The 27683-nt window shown below is 37.3% G+C and overlaps 1 protein-coding gene across 3 annotated transcripts in view; it reads left to right on the top strand.

Moving 5' to 3' along the window:
- The window catches only part of STK33 (serine/threonine kinase 33), a 136068-nt gene that overhangs the window by 31350 nt on the left and 77035 nt on the right, over positions 1-27683 (top strand). The window contains exon 1 of one of the 3 annotated variants that reach the window (XM_057316796.1): positions 3968-4230. The exons of 1 other annotated variant lie outside the window; for it this stretch is intronic. In XM_057316796.1, the coding sequence (XP_057172779.1) occupies positions 4171-4230 (60 nt within the window). In that variant the 5' untranslated portion in view covers positions 3968-4170. Of the gene's footprint in view, positions 1-3967; positions 4231-27683 lie in introns of those variants that run through there. One more of the 3 variants, XM_057316795.1, reaches the window with a different exon arrangement.

Below are 27683 nucleotides of genomic sequence, written 5' to 3'. Positions count from 1 at the left end.
TTTTATTTATTTATTTGACAAAGATAGAGACAGCCAGTGAGAGAGGGAACACAAGCAGGGGGAGTGGGAGAGGAAGAAGCAGGCTCACAGTGGAGGAGCCTGACGTGGGGCTCGATCCCATAACGCCGGGATCACGCCCTGAGCCAAAGGCAGACGCTCAACCGCTGTGCCACCCAGGCGCCCCTCAGAAAAATTTCTGCTATTAGCTTTTTTCTTTAGTTAATGGCAACAAAGAAATCTATAAAATTATCTTATGATTGCTAAAATGACAAGATTTACCCTTCATATTTCCCTTAATAGAACATCTCAGCATAGGAATAGAGGATATAAAGAAAACCGAATGAAATTTTAGTCCTGAAAAATACAACAATTGAAAACAAATCACTAGTATTTAGATTGAGGCTTAATTAAATTCTAGTTCAGCTGTTAAATAACAATACTTCACGTGCAGTGCTGTATATTTCTATTTTATCACATAATAAGCATCACACCACATCGTCAGACACATAGCATCTGGTTCTCCCGCTTTTGGTGAGGCTAGTACCGATCAGTGGGCTCAGGTGGTGTCAGCCTGACTACCCCCCCGTTCGTGGAGTCCCCTGACCAACCTTTCTCTTCTGTATTGTTGGTGTTCTGAAATTTTATGATTATTGATGTGGATCATTTTTCATTAATTTTACTGTGAACTCTGTGGATTCTTTCAATTTGGAAATTCATGTTCTTTACTCCTGAGAAGTTTATTTGTATTATTTCTTTGATCATTTCTTCTCTTTCATTTTCTTTATCCTTTTTCGCTTGAACTCATTATTCAAGTGTTGAACCTCCTGGACATATCACTTAATTTTCTCATCTATTCACTCTCATTTTCCATCTTTTTGTCATTTTGGTCTATTTTCTAAGACATTTCTGAAATTTACCTTCTAACTCTTTAAATTTTTTTTTAAAGATTTTAACTCCTTCTGATTTCTGAATGTTCTTTTGTTGTAGCTTCTTATTTTATGCATATGATATCTTTTAACTCTTGGGGAATACTATAATATGGCATAACTCTGCTCCTGGCCTTCCCTCTGTTTTCTTTGAGTTCCTTTTCCACCATTTGTTTTTGTTCTCATTCACTTTTGTGTCTCTTATAAAATGTCTAGCTATCCTTGCCTGTGTTCTCCTGTTTAAGGATGAGGTATCAAAATTGCATGACAGGCTCTGTGTCGGCTAGTCACGGTGACCTGGTGAGGATCGAAGTCTTTTTATCTGGGGGCTGCAGGAAAGGAATCCTTGTATGTCAGTATCTGTGCATCTTTGTGTGTGTGTGTGTGTGTGTGTGTGTGTGTGTGTGTGTGTGTGTGTGGCGGTGTCTCCAGTAAGCAGCTCTGGTCTCCTGTGTGGTAGCAATAAGTCTGGCTCCCAGCGCTCTGGGACATAGACAGGGGATGACCACTGGGGAAACTCAGTATGGGGCTTCCCTTTTGATCTCAGATGTACTTGCATCCCAAGCCAGAGAAGGTACCTGCCTGAGAGGGTAACTTCTGGTCTTTTGGGGACTGGGGAGGCATAGTGGTCTGGCTGTGTAGAATCTAGGGATACTTTTGAAATTTTTGCATTGATTGGGACAACTCAAATCTGTAAACATTTTAGACAATAAGCCAAATAATTCAGTGCCTGGACCATTTAAGTTTCTTGTATTGAGGCCCCGAAGAGAATAGAGAACAGTACCAGACACTGGTGACTGGGACTAAAAGGACACCCTCACATCCAGGCAGTCATGGCAAATTTACCATATTTTTCTGTCTCTTTTGTGTAAAAGAAATAGTATTTTTTTTCTAAAACTCATTGCTCTACCAGGTTTAGGGGTGCGTTTCCACACTCTTTCCTTCCCGAATATCTTTCTAAGGTGCTTAGAGGATTCTGTCCTCCCAGGGAAATATTTGTGCTCTTCTCTTCCTAAACATTTTATTCAGTATTTTACATTTTCTCTGGGATGCCCAGTGTGCAGGGTCCTTTCAAAGGCAACTTTTTCCTAGTTGTTGCTCTTAAGATCAATAGGACCTTATAGAGACACACTTTTATTTCTGAGTATTGCAGATTGCAGTTCTCTAATAATAGCAATTTCATTTTGGTGGATCAGGTGTCACTCAAAACAGTAGAATGCCCACTGGAACCACAGATCACCTAATTGTTTTCAGTGGATGATGATTTAATATGTTACAAAATTGTATGTAGCCATTTCTCATGCCTTGGAGCAGTGGCTTTCAAACATTTTTAACCCTGACCTCAGTATGAAAAAATTTACCTTGCTGCACACATACATACACACGCACATTCACACATACACCTGAAGCCAGTTTGAAGAAATAATACCTTTATGACAAGTGTTAGACTCTCATATTTTTCTCTTCTATTTAATTTTAGAATGTTGTGCCCCACAACAAATGACTTACAGTTTGAAATCCCTGCACTTGTAGTTCTTAATATTTGAGGGGAGGATGAGAGATTGTTGACCTTTCTGGCATCCTGATGAAAGTATTGGTATCTCTCCTCAGAAAAATGCACATACTCGTATTTTTGCATACATTTTCAGGAGACTTACAGTCTTTGGGCATAAACATGGACTCCTTAGTTCTAGAAGGTTCTATGTGAGATTAAATTTGGAATTAGCTTGCTTTCCTGATAGATTTCACCCAGCATTCCTGGACAAATATCAACTGCACAGCAGATATCCTGCCCTTCCTCCCTTCCTCTCCCTAAATATTATTAATATAGGTTTGTAGACCAGAGAAACTACGTGATAAATAAAACTTTCTCTTGCATATCAAGGTTAAAAGTCTCAGAGGGGCCTTATTCTTTCTGGGCACAGAGTTGTCTTTGTAGTATTTAGAGTCAGGGCACAAGGACACAACACTGGTATCTGATATGTCGGGAACCATTGTGTCCTTTACAGAGCTGTTCCTTTGCTAGGAACTTAGCATATCAGTCCCCTAGCAACTGCGGGCTGATTTCTGGCCATCTTCATTTCTGGTGCAGAAACTTATTTATTACCAGTCACCTTCCCCAACTGTTCTTTATAACCACCATCTGGTAATTAGAATGAAGCCACAGCTTTGTGGCATGAACTGCCTTCTCTTCCTTTCACCTTTCCTGCTTTCTGTCCTTCCTTCCACAAATATTTATTGAGTCCTTTCTATGTGCCAGGCTTTGTTAATGTGAGGAATAATACACTGGTGAGAAAATCTCCATGTCTGGGTGTGCCCAGCCCATTGTTGCCTCATTCTGCTGTGGTTCATTCTCTTGTGCCACCGTTCCTGGACTCCACGGTGGCCCTGCTCCTTACTTCCTGCTTCACTAGGATTTGGCATTTAACTGTTTCCTGTCTACAGTGGAAATTTTCATCTGCAATTTTTCGTCTGCCTATAACAACAAACATATATATTTTCTTAGGCAGTTTTTCTTTTGCCTAGCACAACAAATGCATTTTTCCCTTTTAAATAATAATGTAAACATGCAAATCTTAAAATATTTCTGTTGTTAATATGTTCTGGGTCACTATTTTGGAAATAACATGGGAATATGCTGTTAATGTGCAAAAATCAGCCCCTGGGTTGAGAGTTAGGATCTTTGAGAGATGTCTTAATAATGGGGGCATTTTCAACTGGTAAAATATAGGCTCGTATCATTTGAAACATTATTAGTATTCTTTCAAGAGCAGACATCAATCTCAGAAATCTTGTGTACAAACATGACAAAATTGGTCTGTATTACACTCTGATAAAATCACAAAATGATTTTATTTTCTTCACTTGTTTATGAATGTGAAATATTTGCATATTATTACAATAACTTCCACAGCAGTCAGAATAAAATCTGATACATTGTTAATGGTGTAGTTAAAAATGTGTGCATTACATCCATATTTTGTGGCAGTTTTCCAGCAGTTTTTTGAAAAGATTCTTAAACTCTGTATGTTTTACAATCAGGCTCGGCAAATAGTGACGCCATCCATGCTTCGGGTTACTTCTTTCAGGACCGGTGATAGATCACAACATTTTGTCTCACCGAGCTTGGACAGTCTTATGTCCCCTTCAACGTAGCGATCCCGGCTGCTGCTAAGTGCAGACAGTGAGATGAAAGCTATGTGTCGTACCAGTTTTGCACCCTAACGGTCAGAATCAGCAGAGGATGCCAAAATGTCTGCCGAAGGCAAAGGTTGGCCAGTTTGGGGGGCAAAGGGCCAGAACGGTAAGTATGTTAGGCTTTGTGGGTCATCTGGTCTCTGTTGTACCTACTCAGCTCTGCCACCGTAGTGCCAAAGCAGCCGTGGGCGCTCTGGGGGTGAGTGGGTCCGGCTGTATTCCGGTAAAACTTTAGTTATAGGAACAGGCGGCAGGCCGCATTTGGCCCACAAGCCAGAGCTTGCTACCCTCTGGTTTAAATCACTGCTACTCGAAGTGGACTCTGTGGACAAGAAACACCAACGTCATCTCTATGCTTGTTAGAAATGCGGATCCTTGTTCTGTGCCCTAGACTCACTGGATCAGAATCTCTGAGGATGGGGCCCAGGAATCTGCACGTTTACTAGCTGACAAGGTGGTTCTGATGCCCACTAAGGTTTGAGAGCTCGTAGTTTAAATAACATGGCACTTCTTTTCTTGAAAAGCTTTGTAGAAGTCGGCCTCGAAACCACCTCATGCATTCAGATCTTTAACCACTTTTCCTATCTCTTCTATGGCATTTGATCTATTCAAGCTTTCCACTTCTTGGGTCATTTTTGGGAATTCACATTTTGCTGGAAAATGATCTGTTTCCTCTTGGCTTCAGATTTGTTGCTGGTGGTGTTAAATAAAACATTTCTGTGAAACTTTTGGCATTCCTATTAAGGCATGGATTTCTGTTCACTCCTCTTGGGTCTAGGCGGACTTATGACTGCTTCAACAAATAGAGTTCTGGCAGAAGTGACGCCATGTAACTCCCAAAGCTGGTTCAGAAAAGGCCACACAGCTTTTACCCAGGTCTCAGAGATGCTCACTGTGGGGAAAGTCTGCTGCTATGTAAGAAGTCTGATGACTGTGGCTCGACCCTGCTGGAGAGGCCCCATGTAAGCTCCCAGCCATCAGCTAGCACAGTTGAGGGGGCCATCTTGGACACACAGTCTAGTTGAACCTTCAGATGGCTGCAACCCTGCTGGCATCTCAGTGACATCACATGAAAGACTTTAGCCCAGACGAGCCCTTCCTCACTTCCTGACTGATACAGTCTGTGAGCACAATACCTGCCGTCTTAAGCCATTAAGTTTGGGGGTGGTTGTTATGTGGCAATTTTTACTGGGAAAGTTACCCTAGAATTGCAAGTTTTATTGTTTTATAATGATCTTCATGTCTTTCTTATCTGTGCTTGTGATTTCTTTCATACTCTATTTTTTTTCTTTTTTAAGATTTTATTTTTTTTATTTGAGAAAGAGAGAGAGAGAGTGTGTGTGTGTGTGTGTGAGAGAGAGAGAGAGAGAGATCATGAGCGTGGGGAGGGGCAGAGGGAGAAGCAGGCTCCCCACTGAGCAGGGAGCCTGATGCGGGGCTCGATCCCAGAACCCTGGGATCATGACCTGAGCTGAAGGCAGATGCCTATTGAGCCACCCAGGTGCCCCTCATACTCTTAATCATACATGTTTTGTTCTCAATTTTCTTTAATTAGAGTTGAAGTGGTTTTATTTATTTTATTAATCATGTCAAAGAATCAGTTTTTAGATTTTTTTTCTACTATGTGAAATTTTTCTGTTTCACTAATTGAAGTTTTACCTTTATTCATTTCTTTGTTCCTACTTCATGCTTATTTGTTCTTTTCCTAGTTGCTAAAGGTGAGTACGAGGTTAATTTCCTTTTTCCTTTATCTTCTTTCATAGGAAGTACATTAGAAGCTATAAGATTTTTTTCTGAGTATAGCTTTCACCTGTGTGTCCCATAAGTTTGGTAGAAAATATTTTCCCCTTCATAGTTTTCTGGTGAGTTTGTAATTTCAATTTTGATTTTCTTTTTATCCAAAGCATTTGGAAAGTATTTCTAAATTTCTAAGTAGTCACTTTTTCTTGCTTCTGGGGTAGAGGGAAGATCTTCCATTTTTCCAACATCTATAATAAGGACATATTTCTCTACTATAAGAAAACAAAATTTCAACTATTTTCCCCAGCAGGACCTTTTCTTCTTCCCTTACCAGTAAGTTTGCTTTGTGCTTTGGAGTGCTTTTACTTCCCGACTCCCCATGGGAGTGCTTTAAATGCTTTTGCTTCTACTGTCTCCCTGTGCCTGACTTCACAAACCGAAGCTGGTTTTTTTTCCCCCAATAGTTTGGTAATACTTGTTTCATACTATGATTAGGTTCTTATTCATTATTTAGCTCGGATATTGTATGTTCCCATTCCCTTTCAAGGTACTGTGTGGTGCACCCCCCATTCTTCGTAGATGCAAAGGCTTTCTTTGAACCTAAGAAACAGGCAGGACTTAGCACACCTCTTCCTCACCCGCTCCCACCAGCCTCAAGACCTACTGGAAAATGCTTAATAAATAATATGCTTATTTTAATTCTATTCCTGATTTATTTGGGTGTACTTTCACAACCTGAATGTTTTGTTTAGAGTGTTGATTTCATTGAAAACTTTGGAAAGAAATATTGCTACACATGCAAAATTACAGAATGGAAATCAGCTACAGTTACATAGAAGGTTTTCATTAAAAATGTCTCTTCCTATATATTTCAAAAAGATGAAGATTTAATAACCCTTATCCTTTAAATGAGAAATATACTGAAGGTAGATTTAATGTTTGAATATGTTGTAGTCAGTGCCATGCAGATTTGTTTGGGATCTTGAAGGTCCTTCATTTTAAGCTCCTATTTAGGGAAAAATCCTTCTCCACATTTCCCAACTCCTGTGTAGTAACTTCTGCCCTTTTATGGAGTTAAATGGATTTTCTTTCCTGCTTCCTTGGGCTAACATGCTTTCCCATGTCTTATAATATTTTTCCTTAAGTAACCTGTTGAGACATTTTGTTTTCCAATTTCAAAGTTTTATCAACTATTTTTTTAATTAAACATGATCTAAACTTTGGTAAACCAAAAATTGGGATTAGTAGTTAGCGTTTTTTCTTACCTGAGTTGGAAAAGCTTGCTCTTTTTATCTTGTCCTTTATACCTTTGTTTTTTCTGTCTTGTACTAAAATTATCTGTATTTATGCTACATTATTTCCTTTTATATAAAGGGTCAAGGATCTTACTATTTGTTTCCTTCATAGGGCCCATAATTCCTTACACATAGTGGGAGCTTGATCACTATTATTAAATAAAGGACTGAATAAATACTTGTAACTGCCATTGTGATAATAGTAAAGTGATTTTAGGAATGGTCCTATAATTTTGCCATGGTAACGTTTTTTTATTATATGGAATATCCCGTTATAGCAAAATTATTTTCTGTATATAATCAAAATATAGTACATAGTACATATACACAGAAGGCAAAATTCTGAGAAGCCTGTTCATATATGGATCTCAAAACCTTTAGATACTTGATAGTTCTTCCACTGTCGAGATATGGCAAGAACAATGAGATAAATAGTAATCTAGCTATTCAGTGCAGATGAAACATGCGTATGTGGTAGAATACTACTTCTTCTTTTACGTCTCCAGGGCATCTAGAGCAGACTTTGACCAAGTGTTGATAATTCCTACCAATGCCAGATAGTGTTGGGGAAGTGGGGAAATTATATGACAGACATAGGGCAAAACTGGGGACTGGAGAGCACTCAGGTACCTTGGAAATCTGAACAGAGGCAGAGGCAAGTACTTTGGACAGTAAGTGGATTTAGTCAGTCGGCACTGGGGATTCCATGGGATTGACTGTTCATCCCAGAGGAAGAGAGCAAACAAAGACAAGAGACACAATAGTATCTAAGCAACAAACCAGATAACTTTCAAATTTATGTCTAAGCTTTGCTGTTAGTTGGTGTATCAAATATTTTAGCAGTCTTTCTTCCACCCAAACTGGGTAAATAATAGTAAAAAGGAAACCAATTATGACCGATTCTTCTCTCTCTCTCTTTTTTGTAGTTTTATGGTTTTATTAAGATAAATACTAGGTGCACATAAGCTGTCTATTTATTTTCTTCGCTGTGCAGCCTGGCATTGGGAATTGGTGACTCTGTTGGCCAGCTGGGCTGCTCTTTCTGCAATGGCTTTGTGGTTCTTAGAAGAGACAATGTGAGCAATCTCTGCATAGTAAGCCTTGTTGCACATCACGGCACTTCATGCTCCTTGACTTTGGGGACTGGGAACTTCCAGAAGCCACTGGGCAGCATGTGCGTTGTTTTCTTGTTGCTCCTACAACAAGATCTGGCCTTTGATCTTCCGTGCACCTATTGTCAATGCCTCTGGGTTTCTGCCAGTTGCACTTAATTTTGACATATCGGTCTGACTGGTGCCAGGTGAACTTTTTGGTCTTCTTATTAACAATCTTGGGCTTCCCAGAGTTCCAAGGGTAGCAATGATGCAGAATAGGAGATTCTGAAGGCAGCGCCAAGGAAGAGAGCTATAACCAATTCTTAATTCATATTGTTTGAATTTTCATTCAAGTCTATAGCTGTATGCATTGGACCCTAGATACCCTAGTCAAGGTTGTTAACTTTTTCTGTGTTCCCCAGTATCAACCTCTATTGAGCATTTAATTATTCTTCCTTGTGTTAAAGTTACACAAGGCTGGCATTTTTCAATACCAGTTTGGTCAGACTTGGGACCATGACCATTACTGGGTAGTGAAATCAATTTAGTAAAGTGGTGGTAGGGTGTTGTGACAAGAATATTTTTTTTAATGGGAATAGAATAGATAAGAATAGTAGATAGAGCGTATTACAAATACTAAGGATATTTTTTATGAAACATTTCAGTATATGTATACATGTATGTAAAAATGTATTATTGTGGATAAGGTAAAACCCATTTGAAAAATACTTGACTAGACTGAAAAATTCTCATATTTGGGGTCTGATTGACCTTTGCATTCAATTAATTTTCTATTACGAATACTCACTACATGCTCCTGGAATGTTTATGGTATTTGTCCTAGTAGTCACTGTGTTAACAAAAAAGGACTTTTTGCCCAATCAGTTTCTGATTTGGCTTATATGGATGTAAAGATTTTTCGTCAGGGGTGCTTTTAAGTCTACCACCCATTAGTCTTCTTTAGTGAAAGGGACTTGACAAGGGTATACACTGTCTTTCCTCCTTTACCTTTACCTTTATCACAGGACTCATCAAAGAAGCTTTGCTGGAGCACAATGTGAGGGGTGTGGTTATAATTTAGACTCATCCCCCCTTCCATTATCCCATAGCTTGTACCGAGTGCTTACAATTTGTCAGGCACTAGTATAAGCACTTTACGTGCATTAATTTATTTACTCCTTCTAGTAACTCTACGGAAGGTGCTTTGTTATCCTCAATTTCATGATGAGAAAACTAAAGCTCAGAAGTAGATTAAATGGATTAAAATCACAGATTTAGTAAGGGGCCAGGATTTGAATCTAGGCAGTTTGCGGGTGTCATGGAAGGGACACTGTTCAAGGGCAGAGAGCTCGGCTAGAGGGACAGTTGGCTCGGAACTTTGCTCAGTCAAGACTCTTTCTTGGGGCAAGGCTTCTAGACAGAAGGCCTCACAGGATTTTGTTTGTTTGTTTGTTTTTTGGTGTGACTGTGCCCTGAAATTAGGTAAAGTGGAAGATAGACTGAAGTCTCACTTTTCTTTCTTTAAAAAAAAATTTTTTTTTTAAATTTAAGTATAGTTGTCTCTTTTCTTTTCTTTTTTCTTTTTTGGGGGAGAGGGACACAGGGAAAGGGAGAGAGAGAATTTTAAGCAGGCTCCATGCCCACTGTGGAGCCCACTGCGTTCAGTCTCACAACCCTGAGATCATGACCTGAGCCAAAATCAAGAGTCAGACACTTAACCAGCTGAGCCACCCAGGTGCCCCTAGTTGTCTCTTTTCAATTAATATTTTGATGCTTTGTGGACAGAATTTGAGATAGGTAGCCAGATGCCTTGCCATTTAAGACAAATCCATATTTTGTCTGTCCCTTCCAATTTACTCAAGTTAATTGGCAAATTTTTAGGAAAACTTAATTTTAAAAAATTTACCACTTTGGAGCGTATAACTCCAAGGTTGTACAACCGTCACTATCTTGTAATTTGCCATTTTCCCCTCCCCAAAAAGAAACCTTGTAAATTAGTAGTCACTGCCTTATCTCCCCTTCCCTCCAGGCCCTGTTATATACAAATTTACTTTCTGTCTTTATGGATTTGCCTATTCGGACACTTTTTATCAGTAGAATCATACAATATGTGGCCTTCAATCTGGCTTCTTTTACTTAGCATGGTATTTTCAAGGTTAATTCTCATTGTACATGTATCAGTGGCCAGAAAATATTCCAATATGTATGCCACATTTTGTTTATCCATTTATTGGTTGATGAACATTTGAATTGTTTCCAACTTTTTGGTTACTATGAATAATGCTTCCATGTTCATTCATGTATAAGTTTTTGCGTGAATATATGTTTTCAGTTCTCTTGGGTCTATACGTAGACATTGCTGGATCATATGGTAAATTTATGATTAACTTTTGGAGGAACTACCAAATTGTTTTCCAAAGCAGCTATACCATTTTATATTCCCACCAGCAATGTGTAGGAGTTCCAGGGTCCAATTACTCCACAACCTCTCCAACACTTGTTATTTTTTATTTGTTTGTTTGTTTTACTATAGCCATCCTGGAGAGTGTAAGGTGGTATCTCATTATGGTTTTGATTTACATTATTATCATGACTAAAGGAATTGTGCATATGTTCATTTGCTTATTGGCATTTGTATATCTTCTTTGAAGAAATTTCTGTGCAAATACTTTGTTCACTTTTTTAAGAAGATTTTATTTATTTATTTATTTATTTATTTATTTATTTATTTATTATATATAGAGAGAGCAGTGGGTGGAGGGATAGAGGAGCAGAGGGAGAGGGACAAGCTGACTCTGCTGAGCATGGAGCCTGATGCAGGGCTTGATCCCAGAACCCCAAGATCATGACCTGAGCTGAAATCAAAAGGCAGACACTTAATTGAGCTACCCAGGCACCCCTGTCTACTTTTTAATTGGATTGTCTTTTTATTCTCAAATTTTAAGAGTTCTTTATATATTCTGGATACTAGAGTCTCATTAGCTATATGATTTGCAAATATTTCTTCCAATTCTGTGGGGTATTTTTTCACTTTCTAGATAATGTCCTTTGAATCATGAATGTTTTTAATTTTGATGAAATCCAATTATCTATTTTTATTTTGGTAGCTTGTGCTTTAGGTATCATATCTAAGAAACTGTTGCCTAATCCAAGGTCACAGAAATTTATTTTCCCTGTGTTTTCTTCCAAGAGTTTTATAGTTTTAGCTCTTACATTTAGGTCTTTGATCTCTTTTGAGTTAATTTTATATGTAGTGTGAGGTAGGTGTCCACATTCATTCTTTTGTGCGTAGATATTTAGCTGTCCTAGTACCATTTGTTGAGAAGACTGTTCTTTCCTCATTGAATTATCTTAGTACCCATGTCAAAAATGACTCAACTACAGAGGCATAGGTTTATACAGGCTTATACGGATGTGTAGGACTTTCAATTCGATTCTACTGATCTGTATGTTTATCCTAGGCCAGTAACACACTATTTTGATTAGTGTAGTTTCAAAGTAAGCCTCAAAAGTTTGAAGTACAAATCTTCCAACTTTGTTCTTTATTTTCAAAATTATTTTAGCTATTCTGGATACGTTGAATTTACATACGAATTTTAGGATTGTCAATTTCTGCAGAAAAAGAATGATGGAATTTTGTTATTGAATCGTAGATCAACTTGGGGAATACTGCCATGTTAACATTAATAGGTCTTCCGACACATGAAGACAAAGCATCTTTTCATTTGTTTGATTTCTTTTAACAGTTTTTATAGTTTTCAGTGTACATGTCTTGTATTTATTTTGTCACCCTTGTTTTTTGATGCTGTTGGATTGCTTTCTTAATTTCATTTTCAGATTGTTCATTACTAATGTATAGAAATACAACTTAGATTTTTGTATATTAATCTTGTATCCTGCAACCTTTCTAAATTCGTTTTTTTATCTTGTGTGCATGTGTATTCCTTTAGGATTTTCTACTTCCAGGATCATGTCATTTACAAATAGAGATAATTTTTAACTTCTTCCATGCTAATCTGGATGCTTTTTATTTTATTTTTAAATTTAATGCTAGAATCCAGGCTAGAACTTTCAATACAATGTTAAGTTGAAGTGGTGAGAGTAGATATCTTGTCATGTTCCTGATCTTAGGGAGAAAGCTTTCAGTCTTTTACCATTAAGTATGATGTTAGCTATGGGTATTTTATAGATGCCCTTTGTTAGTTTGAGGAAGTTCCCTTCTATTGCTAGTTTGTTGAGTGCTTTTATCATGAGAGGATGTTGGATTTTGTCAAATATTTTTTCTGTGGGTATCAAGATGATCGTGTGTTTTTTCCTATATTCTATTAATATAGTATATTACATTGATATTAAATGTTGAAACAACCTTGTATTCCTAGGATAAGTCTCCCTTTGTCATATTATGTAAGCCTTTTTATATGCTGCTGGATTCATTGTTTTGCTAGTATATGCTGCTAGTATTTTGTTGAGGATATTTGCATGTATAGTAACTCATAAGGAATATTGATCCATACTGCTGCTACTGCTACTACTACTACTACTGGCAGGTAGTTAGTAGTAATTAGTAGTATTCATAGTAGTAGTAGGGGTGTGTGTGCGTGTGTGTGTGTGTGTGTGAGAGAGAGAGAGAGAGAGAGAGAGATCTTTGACTGGGTTGATATCTGTGTAATACTGGCCTCAGGCTAGTCACTTCATTTTTGAAGGATAGTTTTTGCTGGATTTAGAAACCTTGGTTGACAGGCTCTTTTTTCTTTTAGAACTTTGAATGTGTCATCTCTCTTCCTTCTGATTCTATGGTTTCTGATGAGAATTCAGCTGTTAGTCATATCGAACAACCCTTGAATGTGATAAATCACTCCTCTGTTACTGCTTTCAAGATTCTTTTTGTCTTTTTCTTTTGACAGTTTGATTAATATGTGTCCAGGTGTGGATCTTTTTGAAGTTATCCTACATAGAGTTTTTGGGCTTGTTGGATGTGTAGATTAATGATTCTCATCATATTTGAAAGTTTTTGGCCATTATTTCTTCAAATATTCTTTTTGCCCCTTGCTGTTTCTCCTCTTTCCTGAGACTCCCATTATGCATATATTGGTACATTTGATGGTGTCCTCATAGCTATCTAAGGCTATGTTAATTTTTCTTCATTCTTTTTATCTATTTTGTTCCTCAGACTAGATACTTTCAGTTAATCTATCTTGATTTCACTTTTTCTTTCTTATATTCATTTTAATTATTGTACTTTTCAACTCCAGAATTTGTCTTTAAATAAGTAGCTTATACATCTTTTTTATAATCTCAGTTTGGTGGTATATCCTCAAACATGGTTTTGTTCAGCTCTTTGAACATATTTAAAATAGCTTATTTAAAGTCTCTGTCCAACATCTGACCTCAAGGTCAGCCAGAGATGAGAGCTTAGGGGTTTCCCAGATCTTACCTGTGTATATTACACCGCTTTGTGTATGTGTGGCCTCCTAGATTCCCCAGGATGTGTTGGAGCTTTTCAAAGCACCTATGGATATCTTATTTCCCAGCTTTTTCTTTTAAACTTTTTGGTTAGCTTTTTGGCTATTATTGCTCCAAGTATTAACCACTGCTTCAGGCAGCTGTGAAGTTACAAACTTGATTGTAATTATTTTCAACAAATGCCCTGTGGAAGAAGACACTTTGTACAAGGTGAGCCCTGATTCAGGTCAAGTACAAACTAACTTATAAGTGGGATCTTCTAGAGAACCATCAGAAAGGTCAAGTAATGAGAATTCTTTGGAAATGAGCATTCAAAAGAGCTCTAGCTCCATCCTACTGCACTCCACTCCACTGCTCTCCCTAGCAACCACTAGGCTGTACCAGAAATGTGGGCTATTTTTTTGGAAGGCTATTACAAATATAGAGTGGGGGATGGGACTAAGGGAAGTTAAAATGTTACAAAGCTTCCTGTTCTTGCTTATATACAACTATTTATTTATTTAAAAATAAATGCTTCCTGTGTTGCTGCGAGCATTTAGTTAATTTCCATATCTCTGAAAAAGTTTATTCTAATAATTTGGGTCAGCTTTTTCATTGCTTTTATGCAAGAACAAATTTGGGAGTCCCACCAGCAATACCCCATAGTTCACATTTTAAATATTATTTTTCAGCCCTCATCTCTCTTAAAAATTTTGAGCCATTTGGCTTTTGACCAATCTTTCCTTCATTAAATACCCTCCTTGCTGCCTCTGTGGACACTCCTTTCCATCATTCAGTGGACTCTCTTCCTCTGATTATCCTTTAGAAGTTGATGTTCCTAAAAGTTCTGTCCTTGGTTCTTTTTTTAAATTTTAATTCCAGTGTAGTCAATATACAGTATTGTATTAGTCTCAGGTGTACAATATAGTGATTCTATAATTCCATGTATTACTCAGTGCTCATCAAGCTAAATGTAACTCTTATTCCTCTTCACCTATACCCCACCTACATCCCCTCCAGTAACCATCTGTTTGTTCTCTATAGTTAAGAGTCTGTTTCTTGGTTTGCCTCTCTCTCTGTCTTTCCCCCTTTGCTCATCAATTTTGTTCTTGGATTTTATTTATTTATTTTTTAAAGTAATCTCTACACCCAGTGTGGAGCTCAAAATCACAACCCTGAGATCAAGAGTTGCATGCTATACCGACCGAGCTAGCCAGGCACCCGTTTTGTTTCTTAAATTCCACATATGAGTGAAATCGTATAGTGTTTGTCCTTCTCTGACTGACTTTTTTCACTTAGCATAATACTCTCTAGCTCCATTCATGTTGTTGCAAATGACAAAGTTAGTTCTTTTTTATGGTTGAGTAATAGTCCATTGTATATATGTATATCACATCTTCTTTATCCATTCATCAATTGACGGACACTTGGGCTGTTTCCATAATTTGACTATTGTTGATAATGCTGCTATAAACATCAGGGTGCATGTCCCTTTGAATTAATATTTTTGTATTCTTTGGGTAAATACCTAGTAGTTCATTGGATCATAGGGTAGTTCCATTTTTAACTGTTTGAGGAACCTCTATACTGTTTTCCAGAGTGGCTGCACCAGTTTGCATCCACACCAATAGTGTAGAAGGGTTCCCCTTTCTCTGCATCCTTGCCAACACCTGTTGTTTTCTTGTTTTATTGATTTCAGCCCTTCTGACTGGTGTGAGGTGTTATCTCATTATAGTTTTGATTTGCATTTCCCTGATGATAAGTGATATTGAGCTTTTCAGGTGTCTGTTGGCCATCTGTACGTCTTTGGAAAAATGTCTATTCATAATGTCTTCTGCCCATTTTTGAATTGGTTTCTTTGATTTTTGGGTGCTGAGTTTTATAAGTTCTTTATATATTTTAAATATAACCCTTTATTGGATATGTCATTTGCAGCATCAGTAGGTTGCCTTTAGTTTTGTTGACTGTTTTCTTTGCTGTTCAGAAGCTTTTATTTTGATGTAGTCCCAATAGTTTATTTTTGCTTTTGTTTCCCTTACCTCAGGAGACCTATCTAGAAAGATATTGTTATGGCCGATGTCAGAGAAATTACTGTCTCTGTTGTCTTCTAGGATTTTTATGATTTCAGGTCTCACATTTAAGTCCTTAATCCACCTTGATTTTATTTTTATGTATGGTGTGAGAAAGTGGTCCAGTTTCATTCTTTTGTATGTAGCTGTCCATTTTTCCTAACACACTTAGTTGAAAAGATTGTCTTTTGCCCATTGCATATTCTTGCTTCCTTTGTGGAAGATTAATTGACAACATAATTGTGGGTTTATTTCTGGGCTTTCCATTAATCTGTGTCTATTTTGTGCCAGTACTATACTGTTTTGATTACAATAGCTTTGTAATATAACTTGAAGTCTGGAATTGTGATACGTTTAGTTTTGTTTTCCATTTTCAAGATTGCTTTGACTATTTAGGATCACAAGTTTTAGGATTTTTTTCTAGTTCTGTGGAAAAGATTTTTGGTATTTTGATAGGGATTGTGTTACATCTGTAGGTTGCTTTGGGTAGTATAGACATTTTAACAATACTTGTTCTTTCAATTCATGAGCATGAAATGTCCTTCCATTTGTTTGTATTGTCTTTCTAATTTCTTTCATCAATTTCTTTCATTAATTTTATAGTTTTCAGAGTACAAGTCTTTCACCTTCTTTGGTTAGTGTTTTATTATTTGTAGTGCAATTGTAAGTGGGATTGTTTTCTCAATTTCTCTTTCTGCTGCTTCATTATTAATGTAAAGAAATGCAATGGATTTCTGTATATTGATTTTGTATCCTATGACCTTACTGAATTTATTTATCACCTCTAGTAGTTTTTTGGAGGAGTCTTTAGGTTTTTCTATATAGAGTATCATGTCATCTGCAAACACTGAAATTTTTATTTCTTCCTTACCAGTTTGGATGCCTTTTATTTCTTTTTGTTGGCTTATTGCTGTGGCTAGGACTTCCAGTACTACATTGAATGAAAGTGGTGACAGTGGACATCCTTGTCTTGTTCCTGATCTTAGGGGAAAAGCTCTCAGTTTTCCGCCATTGAGCTTGATGTCAGCTGTGGGTTTTTCCTATAAGGCCTTTATTATGTTGAAGTATGTTCCCTTTAAACCTACTTTGTTGAGGGTTTTTATCATGAATGGATGTTGTAATTTGTCAGATGCTTTTTGTACAACTATTGAAATGATCATATGGTTTTTATCCTTTCTCTTATTGTTGTGATGTATTACGTTGATTGATTTGCAAATATTGAACCACCCTTGCATCCTGGGAATAAATCCCACTTGACTGTAGCAAGTGATTTTTTAAATGTATTATGTGATTCAGTTTGCTAATACTTTGTTGAGGATTTTTGCATCTATGCTCATCAGAGATATTGGCTTATAGTTTTCTTTTTTAATGGTGTCTTTATCTGCTTTTGTTATCAAGGTAATGCTGGCCTTATGGAATGAATTTAGAAGTTTTCCTTACTGTTTTATTTTTTGGAAAAGTTTGAGTATAGGTAGAATCACCTGTGAAACTGTCTAGTCCTGGTCTTGTTTTTTGGGATTTTAAAAATTTATTTATTACTGATTCAATTTTGTTGCTGGTAATAGGTCTGTACAAATTTTCTATTTCTTCCTGCTTCAGTTTTTGTAGGTTATGTGTTTCTAGGAATATATTCATTTCTTCTAGGTTGTCCCATTTGTTGGCATATAATTTTCCATAATATTCTCTTACAATCTTTTGTATTTCTGTGGTGTCAGTTGTTATTTCTCCTCTCTCATTTCTGATTTTGTTTGAGTCCCCCCTTCCCACCTCTTTTTAAAGAGTCTGGCTAGAGGTTGTTGATCTTTCAAAAGAACCAGTTCCTGGTTTCATTGATCTGTTCTATTGTTTTTTTGTCTCTATATAATTTATTTCTGCTCTAATCTTTATTATTTCCTTCCTTTTGCTGGTTTTGGGTTTTGTTTGTTCTTTTTCTAGCTCCTTTAGTTGTAAGGTTAGGTTGTTTATTTGAGATTTTTCTTGCTTCTTGAGGTAGGTCTGTATTGCTATAAACCTCCCCCTTAGAACTCATTTTGCTGTATCCCCAAGATATTGAACTGTTGTGTTTTGATTTTCATTAGTCTCCACGTAGTTTTTTTATTTCTTCTTTGTTTTCTTGGTTGACCCATTGATTGTTTTGTAGTATGTTACCTAACCTCCGTGTATTTGTGCTCTTTTTGGATTTTTTCTCGTGGTTGATTTCTAGCTTCATAGCATTGTGGTCACAAAAGATACAGGGTATGACTTTGGTCTTTTTTAATTTGTTGAGACTTGTTTTGTGGTTTAACATGTGACCTATTCTGAAGAATTTTCCATGTGCACTTGAAAAGAATGCATATTCTGCTGTTTTAGCATAGAATGTTCTGAATATATCTTTTAAATCCGTCTGGTCCAGGGTGTCATTCAAAGCCACTGTTTCCTTGTTGATTTTCTGTTTGATCTGTTTGTTGATGTAAGTGGGGGTGTTAAAGTCCCCTACTATTATTATATTACTATTGATTAGTTCCTTTATGTTTGTTAGTAACTGATTTATGTATTTGGGTGCTCCTTCTTTGTCTCTTTTTATGTTCTTTGTTTTAAAGTCTATTTTGTTCAATATAAGTATTTCTCCCCTGACTTTCTTTTGACAGCTATTTGCATGATAAATGTTTCTTCATTCCCTCACTTTCATTCTGCATTGGTTTTTAGGTCTGAAATGAGTCTCTTATAGATAGCATATAGATGGATCTTGTTGTTGTTTTTTTTAAGATTTTGCTTATTTATTTATTTGAGAGAGATAGAAAGAGAGCAGGAGGAGGAGCAGAGGGAGAGGGACAAGGAGACACCTCACTGAGCATGGAGCCCAACATGGGGCTCAACATGACCCTGAGATTGCAAGCTGAGCTGCAGTCAAGTTTGCGCTTAACTGACTGAGCCACCCAGGTGCCCCAAGAAGTCTTGTTTTTTATCCATTTTTTCACGCTCTGTCTTTTGATTGGAAGGTTTAGTCCATTTACATTCAAAGTAAGTATTGATAGGTATGCATTTATAGCCATTTTATTCCTTGTTTTGTGGTTGTTTTGTAGTTCTTCTCTGATCCTTCCTTCTCTTGTTCTCTTCTCTCATGGTTTGTTGGCTTTCTTTAATCATATACTTGGATTCCTTTCTCTTTATTTTTTACATATCTATTATTGTTTTTTTTATTTGTGGTTACCATTAGGTTTGTAATATGACATCTTCTGTATATAGAAGTCTATATTAAATTGATGGTTGCTTGAGTTTCAACTTGTTTTTACTCCTCTTCCCCCCATATTTTGGGTATGTGGTATCATACTTTACATCCTTTTATTTTGTGAGTTCCTTGACTGATTTTTACAGATATATACTTATTTTTACTGCTTTTGTGCTTCCTACTTTTCTTACTCTTACTTATGGTCTTTCCTTTCCACTCAGAGAGTCACCTTTTACATTTTTGCTAGGGCTTATTTAGTGGTCATGAACTCCTTTAGCTTTTGTTTGTCTGGGAAACTCTTTATCTCTCCTAATCTGAAGAATAGCCTTGCTGGATAGACTATTCTTGGCTGCAGAGTTTTTCCTTTCAGCGCTTTGAATATATCGTGCCACTTTCTCTGCTTGCAACATTTCTGCTGAAAAATCTGCTGATAGCCTTATGGGGTTTCCCTTGTATATAACTGTCTTCTTTTTTCTTGATGCTTTAAAAATTCTCTCTTTATCATTTCTTTTTGCCATATTAATTGCTATATGTCTTGGTGTGGATCTCCTTCCGTTGATTTTGGGAGGGGGGTATCTCTGTGTTTTCTGGATCTAGATATCTGTTTCCTTCCCCAAATTAGGGAAGTTTTTGGCTATTATGTCTTCATGTGAATTTGCTGCCCCCTTTTCTCTCTTCTTCTGGGATCCCTATAATGCACTATTATTAGCCTTGATGGACTCACACTGAGTTTCCTAAGTCTATTTTCATTTTGCATGATTTTCTTTTCTCTCATCTGCTAAGCTTGATTACTTTCCATTACTCTGTTGTCCAGGTCACTAATTCATTCTTCTGCTTTCTCTAGCCTGCTTTTTATTCCATCTAGTGTATTTTTTCCTCCATTTAGTGTATTTTTAATTTCATTTATTGTGTTCTTCATCTCTGATTGATTCTTTTTTTTAACTCTGTGTTAAGGGTCTCACTGATGTCTTCTGCTCTTTTCTCAAGTCCAGTGAGTATCTTTATGATCATTACTTTAAATTCTCCATCAGGCATATTATTTATATGCATTTTGCTTAGGTCTTTTACTGTGGTTATGTCCTATTCTTTAATTTGGAAAATACTCCTCTGTCTCCTCATTTTGTCTAACTCTCTCTGTCTATTTCTGTGTATTAGGAAAGTCAGCTACCTCTCCTGCTCTTGAAAGTAATGGACTTACGAAGAAGAGGTTCTGTAGGGCCCTGCAGTGCAGTGTCCCTTGTTCACCAGAACCTGGCACTTCAGGAGTGTCTCCTATGTGTGTTGTGTGCACCCTGCTGTTGTGTCGTGGCCACTTTCCTTCAGTCCAATCATCTGCAGTAGCGCTGTTTGCCTCTTGCAGGCAGTGTTTGGTCCCCAGCTGGGGTGGGTGTGCGGTTTTAACAAGGTTTGCCTCAATCTTCTGTGGGGCCACTGTCCTTACAGGACTGAGGCCTCTAAAGTGTGCAGGTTGGGAGCTGTGGTATTGGCCAGTTTTGCTCTAGTCTTCTCCCGGGGAGGGGACACAGAGCACCAGGACTGAGGCTAAAGTGACTGGAAAGGGCGGACCTAGGTGTGAGCAGGTTAGGCAGTGAATTCGATGCTATGCTGCTTCTTGCAGATGGCTGTGTGTTTGTTTTGGGGGGAGATGACACCAGCCAGCTTCTTTGTCCCTAGAGGGGTCTCCCTGTGAAAACTGCCCTTCCATGAAATGCTCTGAGATGAGTAAATAATGCTCCCTCCTGCATGCCCCAGGTAATTTTCAAAGAGCAGTTTCTATGCTGTATCTCCACAGCCTGTGTGTTGTGCTGTCTTTTTAAGGGTGGAGACTCAGCTTCCTGTCACTTTCTAGGCTCTCCCAGAACCAAGCTTGCTGATTTTTAAAATTCCAGGCTTTAAGTCCTGCTGGTTGTAAGAACTCATGAAATTCAGCCCCTGTTGCTTTCAAAGCCAGATGATTTGAGGGTTTGTCTTCCTTATCTGAGCTCCCAGTTGTGAGAGTCTTTTTCTCTCCCTTCTTCACACCCATGGCTCCCTCCTTCCTCTGGGTAGCCATAGTCCTATGTTTAGCTTCTCACTTCCATGTCTCCTATCCTCTTTGATATGAGCTGTTCTCTGTCTTTGGGTGTTGAGTTTGTTCTGCCAGTCTTTGGGTCATTTTCTGGGTTATTTACACTGATGTGAGTATTATCTAGTATGTATCTGGGGTACAAGGTGAGTTTAGGGTCCTCCTACTCTGCCATCTTTCCAGCCCCTCTTCCCACTGTTTTCTGTCCTTGACTCTCCTATGTTTTCATTCCACACATCCTTCTTGGGTGATCTCACTTACACCCATGATTTCAGTTGCCTCTTCTATGATGTAAATCTCAAATCCAAGTTTCTAACCTAGATTTCTTTTTATTTCTGGACTTATATATGCACTGCCCCTTAGGCATCTCCCTTTCAGTGTCCTAAAGGCAAAACCAACTTAGCAAATCCCAAAACAAACCGATTATCTTACTGCAAGTCTGTTCTTCCTTCTCTCCTTACTATCTCAGTAATTTGGTCATCATCCACCTCAGTATTCAAGGTGTTCTTGACTTTTCTTTTTTTTTTTTCTCTTAAAGATTTATTTATCTATTTATTTGAGAAAGAGAGAGAGAGCACACCAGTGGGAGGAAGGGGCAGAGGGAGAGAAAGAATCTCAAGCAGACTACCCGCTGAGTGTGGAGGCCAACACAGGGCTCAGTCTCACAACCATGAGATCACGACCTGAGCTGAAATCAGGAGTTGGGTGCGTAACAGACTGAGCCACCCAGGTGCCCCAACTTTTCTCTTTCTCTCACTATGGTCATAACTAATCACTTACTAAGTTCTATCACTCCATTCCCTAAATATCTCCAGAATCTGGCTATTTTCCCCATCCTGATGCTGCTTTCCTAATTAAGGCCACATTTATATCTTCACCTGAACTATTGTAATACTTTCTTGTGTTTCCATCTCTAGTCTTGACTTGTCTTTCATACATTTTCTGTACTGCAGGAAGAATATGCTTTCTAAAAAGTGCATTTCCTTTTGTCATTCTCTCGCTAGGTAAACAATAGCTAGGAATATAGATGCCATCCCTGCATTCAGGGAACTTGGATATAGTGAGGGATACAGACAAATAAATGACCAAGTACAATTCAGAGCGTGATGGAGCAACTATAGTGCACTAAAGAGCTTGGCAGACACTCAAGTGAACGTGATTCAAGATATCAAGAAAATTTGAGAGGAGATGATGTCTAAGTTGAGATCTCCAGGAAGAGTCGGAGTTATAATGATGAAGGGAAGAATGGGAAAGTGTGTTCCTGGTTGAGAGTTCACGAAGGAAGATATAAAGAAGGCATAGGATCATACGAAATGAAAGAAGTTTTGTATGTTGGAAAACCTTAGGTTGGAAATGAAGAGGTACACCAGAACCACATCACATAGGTTCCTGTTTGTCGTGTTAAGGACTCTGTGCTGTTGGAAACCACTAAGTGATTTTTGTTGTGAGGAAACATGATCAGATTTGCATATTAGAAAGAACACCCTGGCTATAGTGAGGGGAATGCTTTGGTTGAAAGGGCTGACTTGGAATCAGGGTGACCAGTTAGCAAGCTCTTGCATTAATCCAGGTAAGAGATGATGTTGATGTGGACGTTTGGAATGGAGAAAATTGGATGGATTTGAGAATTGTTTTGGAAGTAGAATGGACTTGTCATAGTTGAATGAGGAGATTGAGGGAGAGGAAAGAACTGAGGAAAATTTTGTATTATTCAGTTAATTAAGCTATCTATTTCAATAGTTATCTATTTAGAACATAAAGCTATTATGTATTTATGTAAGTATGTATGTACATTAGTGACAAGAAAGTGTATGGTGTTTTGTAGGGTTTTTTTTTTTTTTTTCAAATAATCTACATCTGATGTAGGTCTTGAGATCTAAACTCCCTTGAATAGACTTCACTGTTTACTTGGTAAAATCTAGTAAATGTAGGTCTAGTGCCTGGGTTAATTTCTTTCTTTCTATGAGCCTAACTTCTTATTTCCTACCGGGATTCATGATTAAAATATCTCACTTCTTGTAGTCAACATTTTTTTCTATCCTAAGCATTAAACTACGTGTTTGATTCTATCAGCTTTCCTTAGCTACCTAAGGATGTTTCTACTGTGGAATTTGCGCTACAAAGCAATTCAAAACTTTGGAATTTTCTGTTTGTGGTGTAGTAGCTCTCACTAGGGCGAAAGGACTTGCTGATTTGAGGTTCAGTTTTATTTGGTTACTTTTTATCAAATGAATTTAGTCTGCATGACTAAGTTTGCTATCTGATTAAAAAGCATAGCATGAAAATAGCATTCTTTGAATTTGAAGATCTAGCTAAAAGTTTATCATGTCATCACTAAGACGTGAAAAGAGAATCATTGCTCATTTTTGCAGAAGAGGTTTGGAAACTCATATATTTGGACTTTTATATTCTTTCATATGGACTTTGCAAAAATAATGCTCTTACAATCACTATTCCCTAAATTATTTTTAGTATTTGTTAAATCGATATGTGGTTGGATATAGTATTATTAAACAAAAGTAGCTCTATTTTTATTTTAGGAAATCAAGGAAAATTTAACATTAATATTATTTTTTATGTCATAGAGGACATTTTAAAATCATCATAAAAAATTTCTTTTTAATTGAAGAGAAAAATTTCTTCTCCCCCAAAAAGAAATCCTCTCTGTTCTCAGTTGCTTTTTAAAATCTTGAACCTGTCAGTGCAATTGTGTAATCTAGTAATAACATGCCTAAGGCTTATTGCCTTTTCTTGGGCAACAGTATCAGCAAATGATGTGCTCTATCGATTTTAATCACATTGTTTTTACAGTTCCATTGCAAGATTTTGAAAACTCACCAAGTAAATAAATCTGTGGATACAGACCCCTCCTTTCTCTGAAAATCTCTGAAAATTTACATATTATTCCTTTTTGATCAGTTCTGAAGGTAATATGTAAACTAGTAATATTTTGAGAGAATATTTGGCCTTTGCTAGTCGAAAACATTCTGTTTGATTTTCAGCATTATCTATTTAAAAAAGAAAAGTCTTATGAAGGTGAGATTTGAGCACTTGTAGCATTCAGAATTTAACATATAACTAATTGCGCATGGGCTACTCTAGCAAGCCATTCCCTCAACAACTCAGCTGCATACATCTAGAGCAAGTTCTTGTAATTGTATTCTAAGCTAACTATGAGCTAATTAGGTCACAATTTGTGCCTTGGAACCCATGTAGAACAATAGTTGGAGAATTAGACTGAGAGATTGTTACTGACTGATAAAATAATTTTCTGATGCTACCATCCATTGGGTTTTGACAGAGTTTCATAATAATAATAATAATAAAAACTTCCATTTATTTAGAGCTTACAATGTATCAGTGTTTTACATACTGTTATATGCTATCCTTATAACAATTCTGCCATGTAAGTATATAAACATCATCTATGCATATAATTTGCATATGAGGAAGCTGGGACCAGATAGGTTAAGTCATTGGTGGGGAATTTGAACCTTGGTCTAACAGTAAAACTTGGGTTCTTTTTCATTACCAAGGGCAAACACATTTCATCTGAAATTTTCTGTATATGTAAAATGGAATCATTCTGACACTTGTGAGATTTTAATGCTCATAAGTTATTTAGAAATTTGTGGTCTTTTGACCCTAAATAGTAGAATACTGGTATCCTGTTTTTTGGGTCTGATATAGCTTTGTTTGTAATAGTGCTAAATTTGGAGTACGTGTGTGTGTGTGTGTGTGTGTGTGTGTGTGTGTGTGTGTATAAAATAAATAACAGTATTTTATGTGGGCTTTATAGTGGGAAAGTATCTTTGGTATTTTTTTGTTAGTTTGGAACTAATTAGAACTTGCCATTTACATTGCAACATTGACTCTAGTGAATTTGTCACTAAATTCTAATTTGTTCATATGGCAGTTGATTTTGATTGATTATACTGGCTGGAGCCTATTCTTCATACTTTTGAGCTTTATAGTTTATATTTTCAGCAGACACAGATATCCTGTGTCCCCTCCACTGCTAAGTTTCATATACTTGGAGAAGTAGTGTTGGCATTTTGGTGGCCACTCCCTAATCGCTGCAGATCTGTGGCTGATTCCTGTCAGGGTTGGAAGCGCTCACCTAAGATGATTCTATTGTAGCAGCCCTTTCTTTTTGGCAGCTCTCTCAGAATGAGAACCTTGTGTCCCTCTATCCCATCTGTCTTTTGTGCCTGGTGGAGCCTGTCTTCTTCAGTGAAGACACTCTTGTTTAACCTTGATCTTTTCTGAAAGTGCTTCTTCTTTCTTCTTGTCTTAACCCAGGTGGGTCTTTCTCACTCTCATTGTTCTTGCCTTCACATGGAAATCACCTTTTTCCACTTCTCTGGAACTGTAGACTCTGGGCCCTTGCATATGCTGGTGTCTGTCTGGAAAGCTTTTCCTTTACTTGTTCACCAGGTGAACTCCAATTCATTCTTTAAGACTTACTTTGAATATTATGTGTCCCATGAAACCTTCTGTGACCTTTCCCTCAGCAAGTCTGTAATAATGATTTTTAAAACAATAATGTAGTATTTCTACCAGGCAAAGTACTAGACATTTTTGAAGTGTTATCTAGTTAGTCCTCACAAAAGTCATTTAAGATAGTTAACTACTATTATTTCCACTTTACATGTGGAGGAACTAAGATAGTAAGTGGTGAAAAGTAGAGTTTGAATTCTGGTCTCTTTCATTCTAAAAATTTTTTGTTTCCCACTAGACTTTGTTACATCCTTAATCATTCCCTCTTTTGTATCACTTTTGTACGTTGTACATACCCAGCATTATCTTTATCATAATCATTGTTAGGCCCATATCTTGATAATATCTTTATCCCCTGTACCCAATACAGCCCTTCGTATGTAATAGGTATTCAAAAAATGTTTGCTGGATACATACATAAACTATTAGATGATTGGATTCTCAGTTGGCCTGTTCTCCTACTTGGACCCCTGGTGCTTTTTGCTTATTGCCCTTTGGATACTCTTTTTGGCCAGACTTACAGAACCCTAGCAATTAAGTACCTTTTAGGTCTTATTTTCCTGATCTTTCCTAGCTTGCTGAAATTAACAGCCATGACACGCTGATTCCTGAGATACGATATTCTAAATGCTTTTGTCTGGCGATGAATCGGGTTTGTGTGCTACAGATAAATGGCTCGTCACTAGAAGTATCTCTACTTGAGGTCGTTTGGCTAGGGATCCTGAGAAGGTTAACGTATTTCATATAATTTGTTTGACTGTGATGTACATGTTTTATTATGAAAGAAAGAATGAACCAGTTATTGCTAATTATACCATCTGCCAAAAATAGTGATCTTTTATTGACTATAAGGATCTTAGTAATAAGGTTTATTATAGTTGTTGGGAACTGGCCTTAGCCAGCAGAAACCCTTCGAGTTTGACAATATGGTCCATCCCTCAAGTAAATACTTATGTGTTTATAACCTTCCAGACTCCTGAAAACCACAGTCTTGAGTAGAATATAAATATGGGAGTACAGTTATAACTTCTTGTCTGATAGGGAACTTTTCAGAAGCTGGTGGAAATTTAGAGGATTGGGGTCAGGACTGGTGTGGGGGTTTCGGTGTTTTGCTTTAGAAAGAGAGCTTCAACATAGAGTGAGGGTTTGGTTGTAGTGTATTTTTTTATTTTTTTGTCCAGGAGACTTCCACAAAGATTTTCTGATTTTGTTTGCATGACAGGCCACTGGTCCTCTTACACTAGGTAATGACATTGGATATTCTATTGTTTCCATCAATTAGTAAATGACTTTCAATCAATAATCCTCATTTAATGGAGACCTACTGGACACAAGATGACAAGGTGACTAGAACTTAGTTCTTGCCCTGGAGGGGCTCACAGTTAAGAGAAGTAGTCTTTGTTGTTGTTTTCTGTTATTAAATTAATGTTATATCTGCAGCAACTTGAAAATAGGGATCATGGAATCTGCTGTTGGTGTTTTGTTGTAGACTGTTTGGAGCTGCTGAGTTTGCACAGGAGGAAAGCCACCCAGATACGTCTGAATTGTGCTCCGGTATTGGAAGTCAGAACGCCTTCTCTGATAGGGCACGAAACAGCTGGCTTGAAGCCTGATACCACACATTGTCTTAGCTAGCTAAAGAGTTTCATGGAAAGTTGCTGGCTTTGGAAACTTCCTCTTTTTTAATATTTCTGGGAATATTTGACACACAGGGAAGGTACTCTAACCACACAGTTTAATGTATATTAACATATTTTATTAATGCAAAATTATTAATCAGTGCTTGATAAATGAAGCTAGCAAACCTTTCACATTTACCATCAAATTCTTTTTTTTTCTTTTTTTTTTTTTAAAGATTTTATTTATTTATGTGACAGAGATAGAGACAGCCAGCGAGAGAGGGAACACAAGCAGGGGGAGTGGGAGAGGAAGAAGCAGGCTCCCAGCAGAGGAGCCTGATGTGGGGCTCGATCCCTCAACTCCGGTATCACGCCCTGAGCCGAAGGCAGACGCCCAACTGCTGTGCCACCCAGACGCCCCTACCATCAAATTCTTAATCTTATTGACCCATTGCTAATTGGATTAAGATTGCCGGATACATATTTACTTTTTTTTTTTAAAGCTCTACTCTCTCAGAAAATTTCAA

The sequence above is a fragment of the Ursus arctos genome, unplaced genomic scaffold (genome assembly GCF_023065955.2).
Source record: "Ursus arctos isolate Adak ecotype North America unplaced genomic scaffold, UrsArc2.0 scaffold_22, whole genome shotgun sequence".
Lineage (NCBI taxonomy): Eukaryota > Metazoa > Chordata > Mammalia > Carnivora > Ursidae > Ursus > Ursus arctos.
This window is presented reverse-complemented; position numbering and strand designations above follow the sequence as displayed.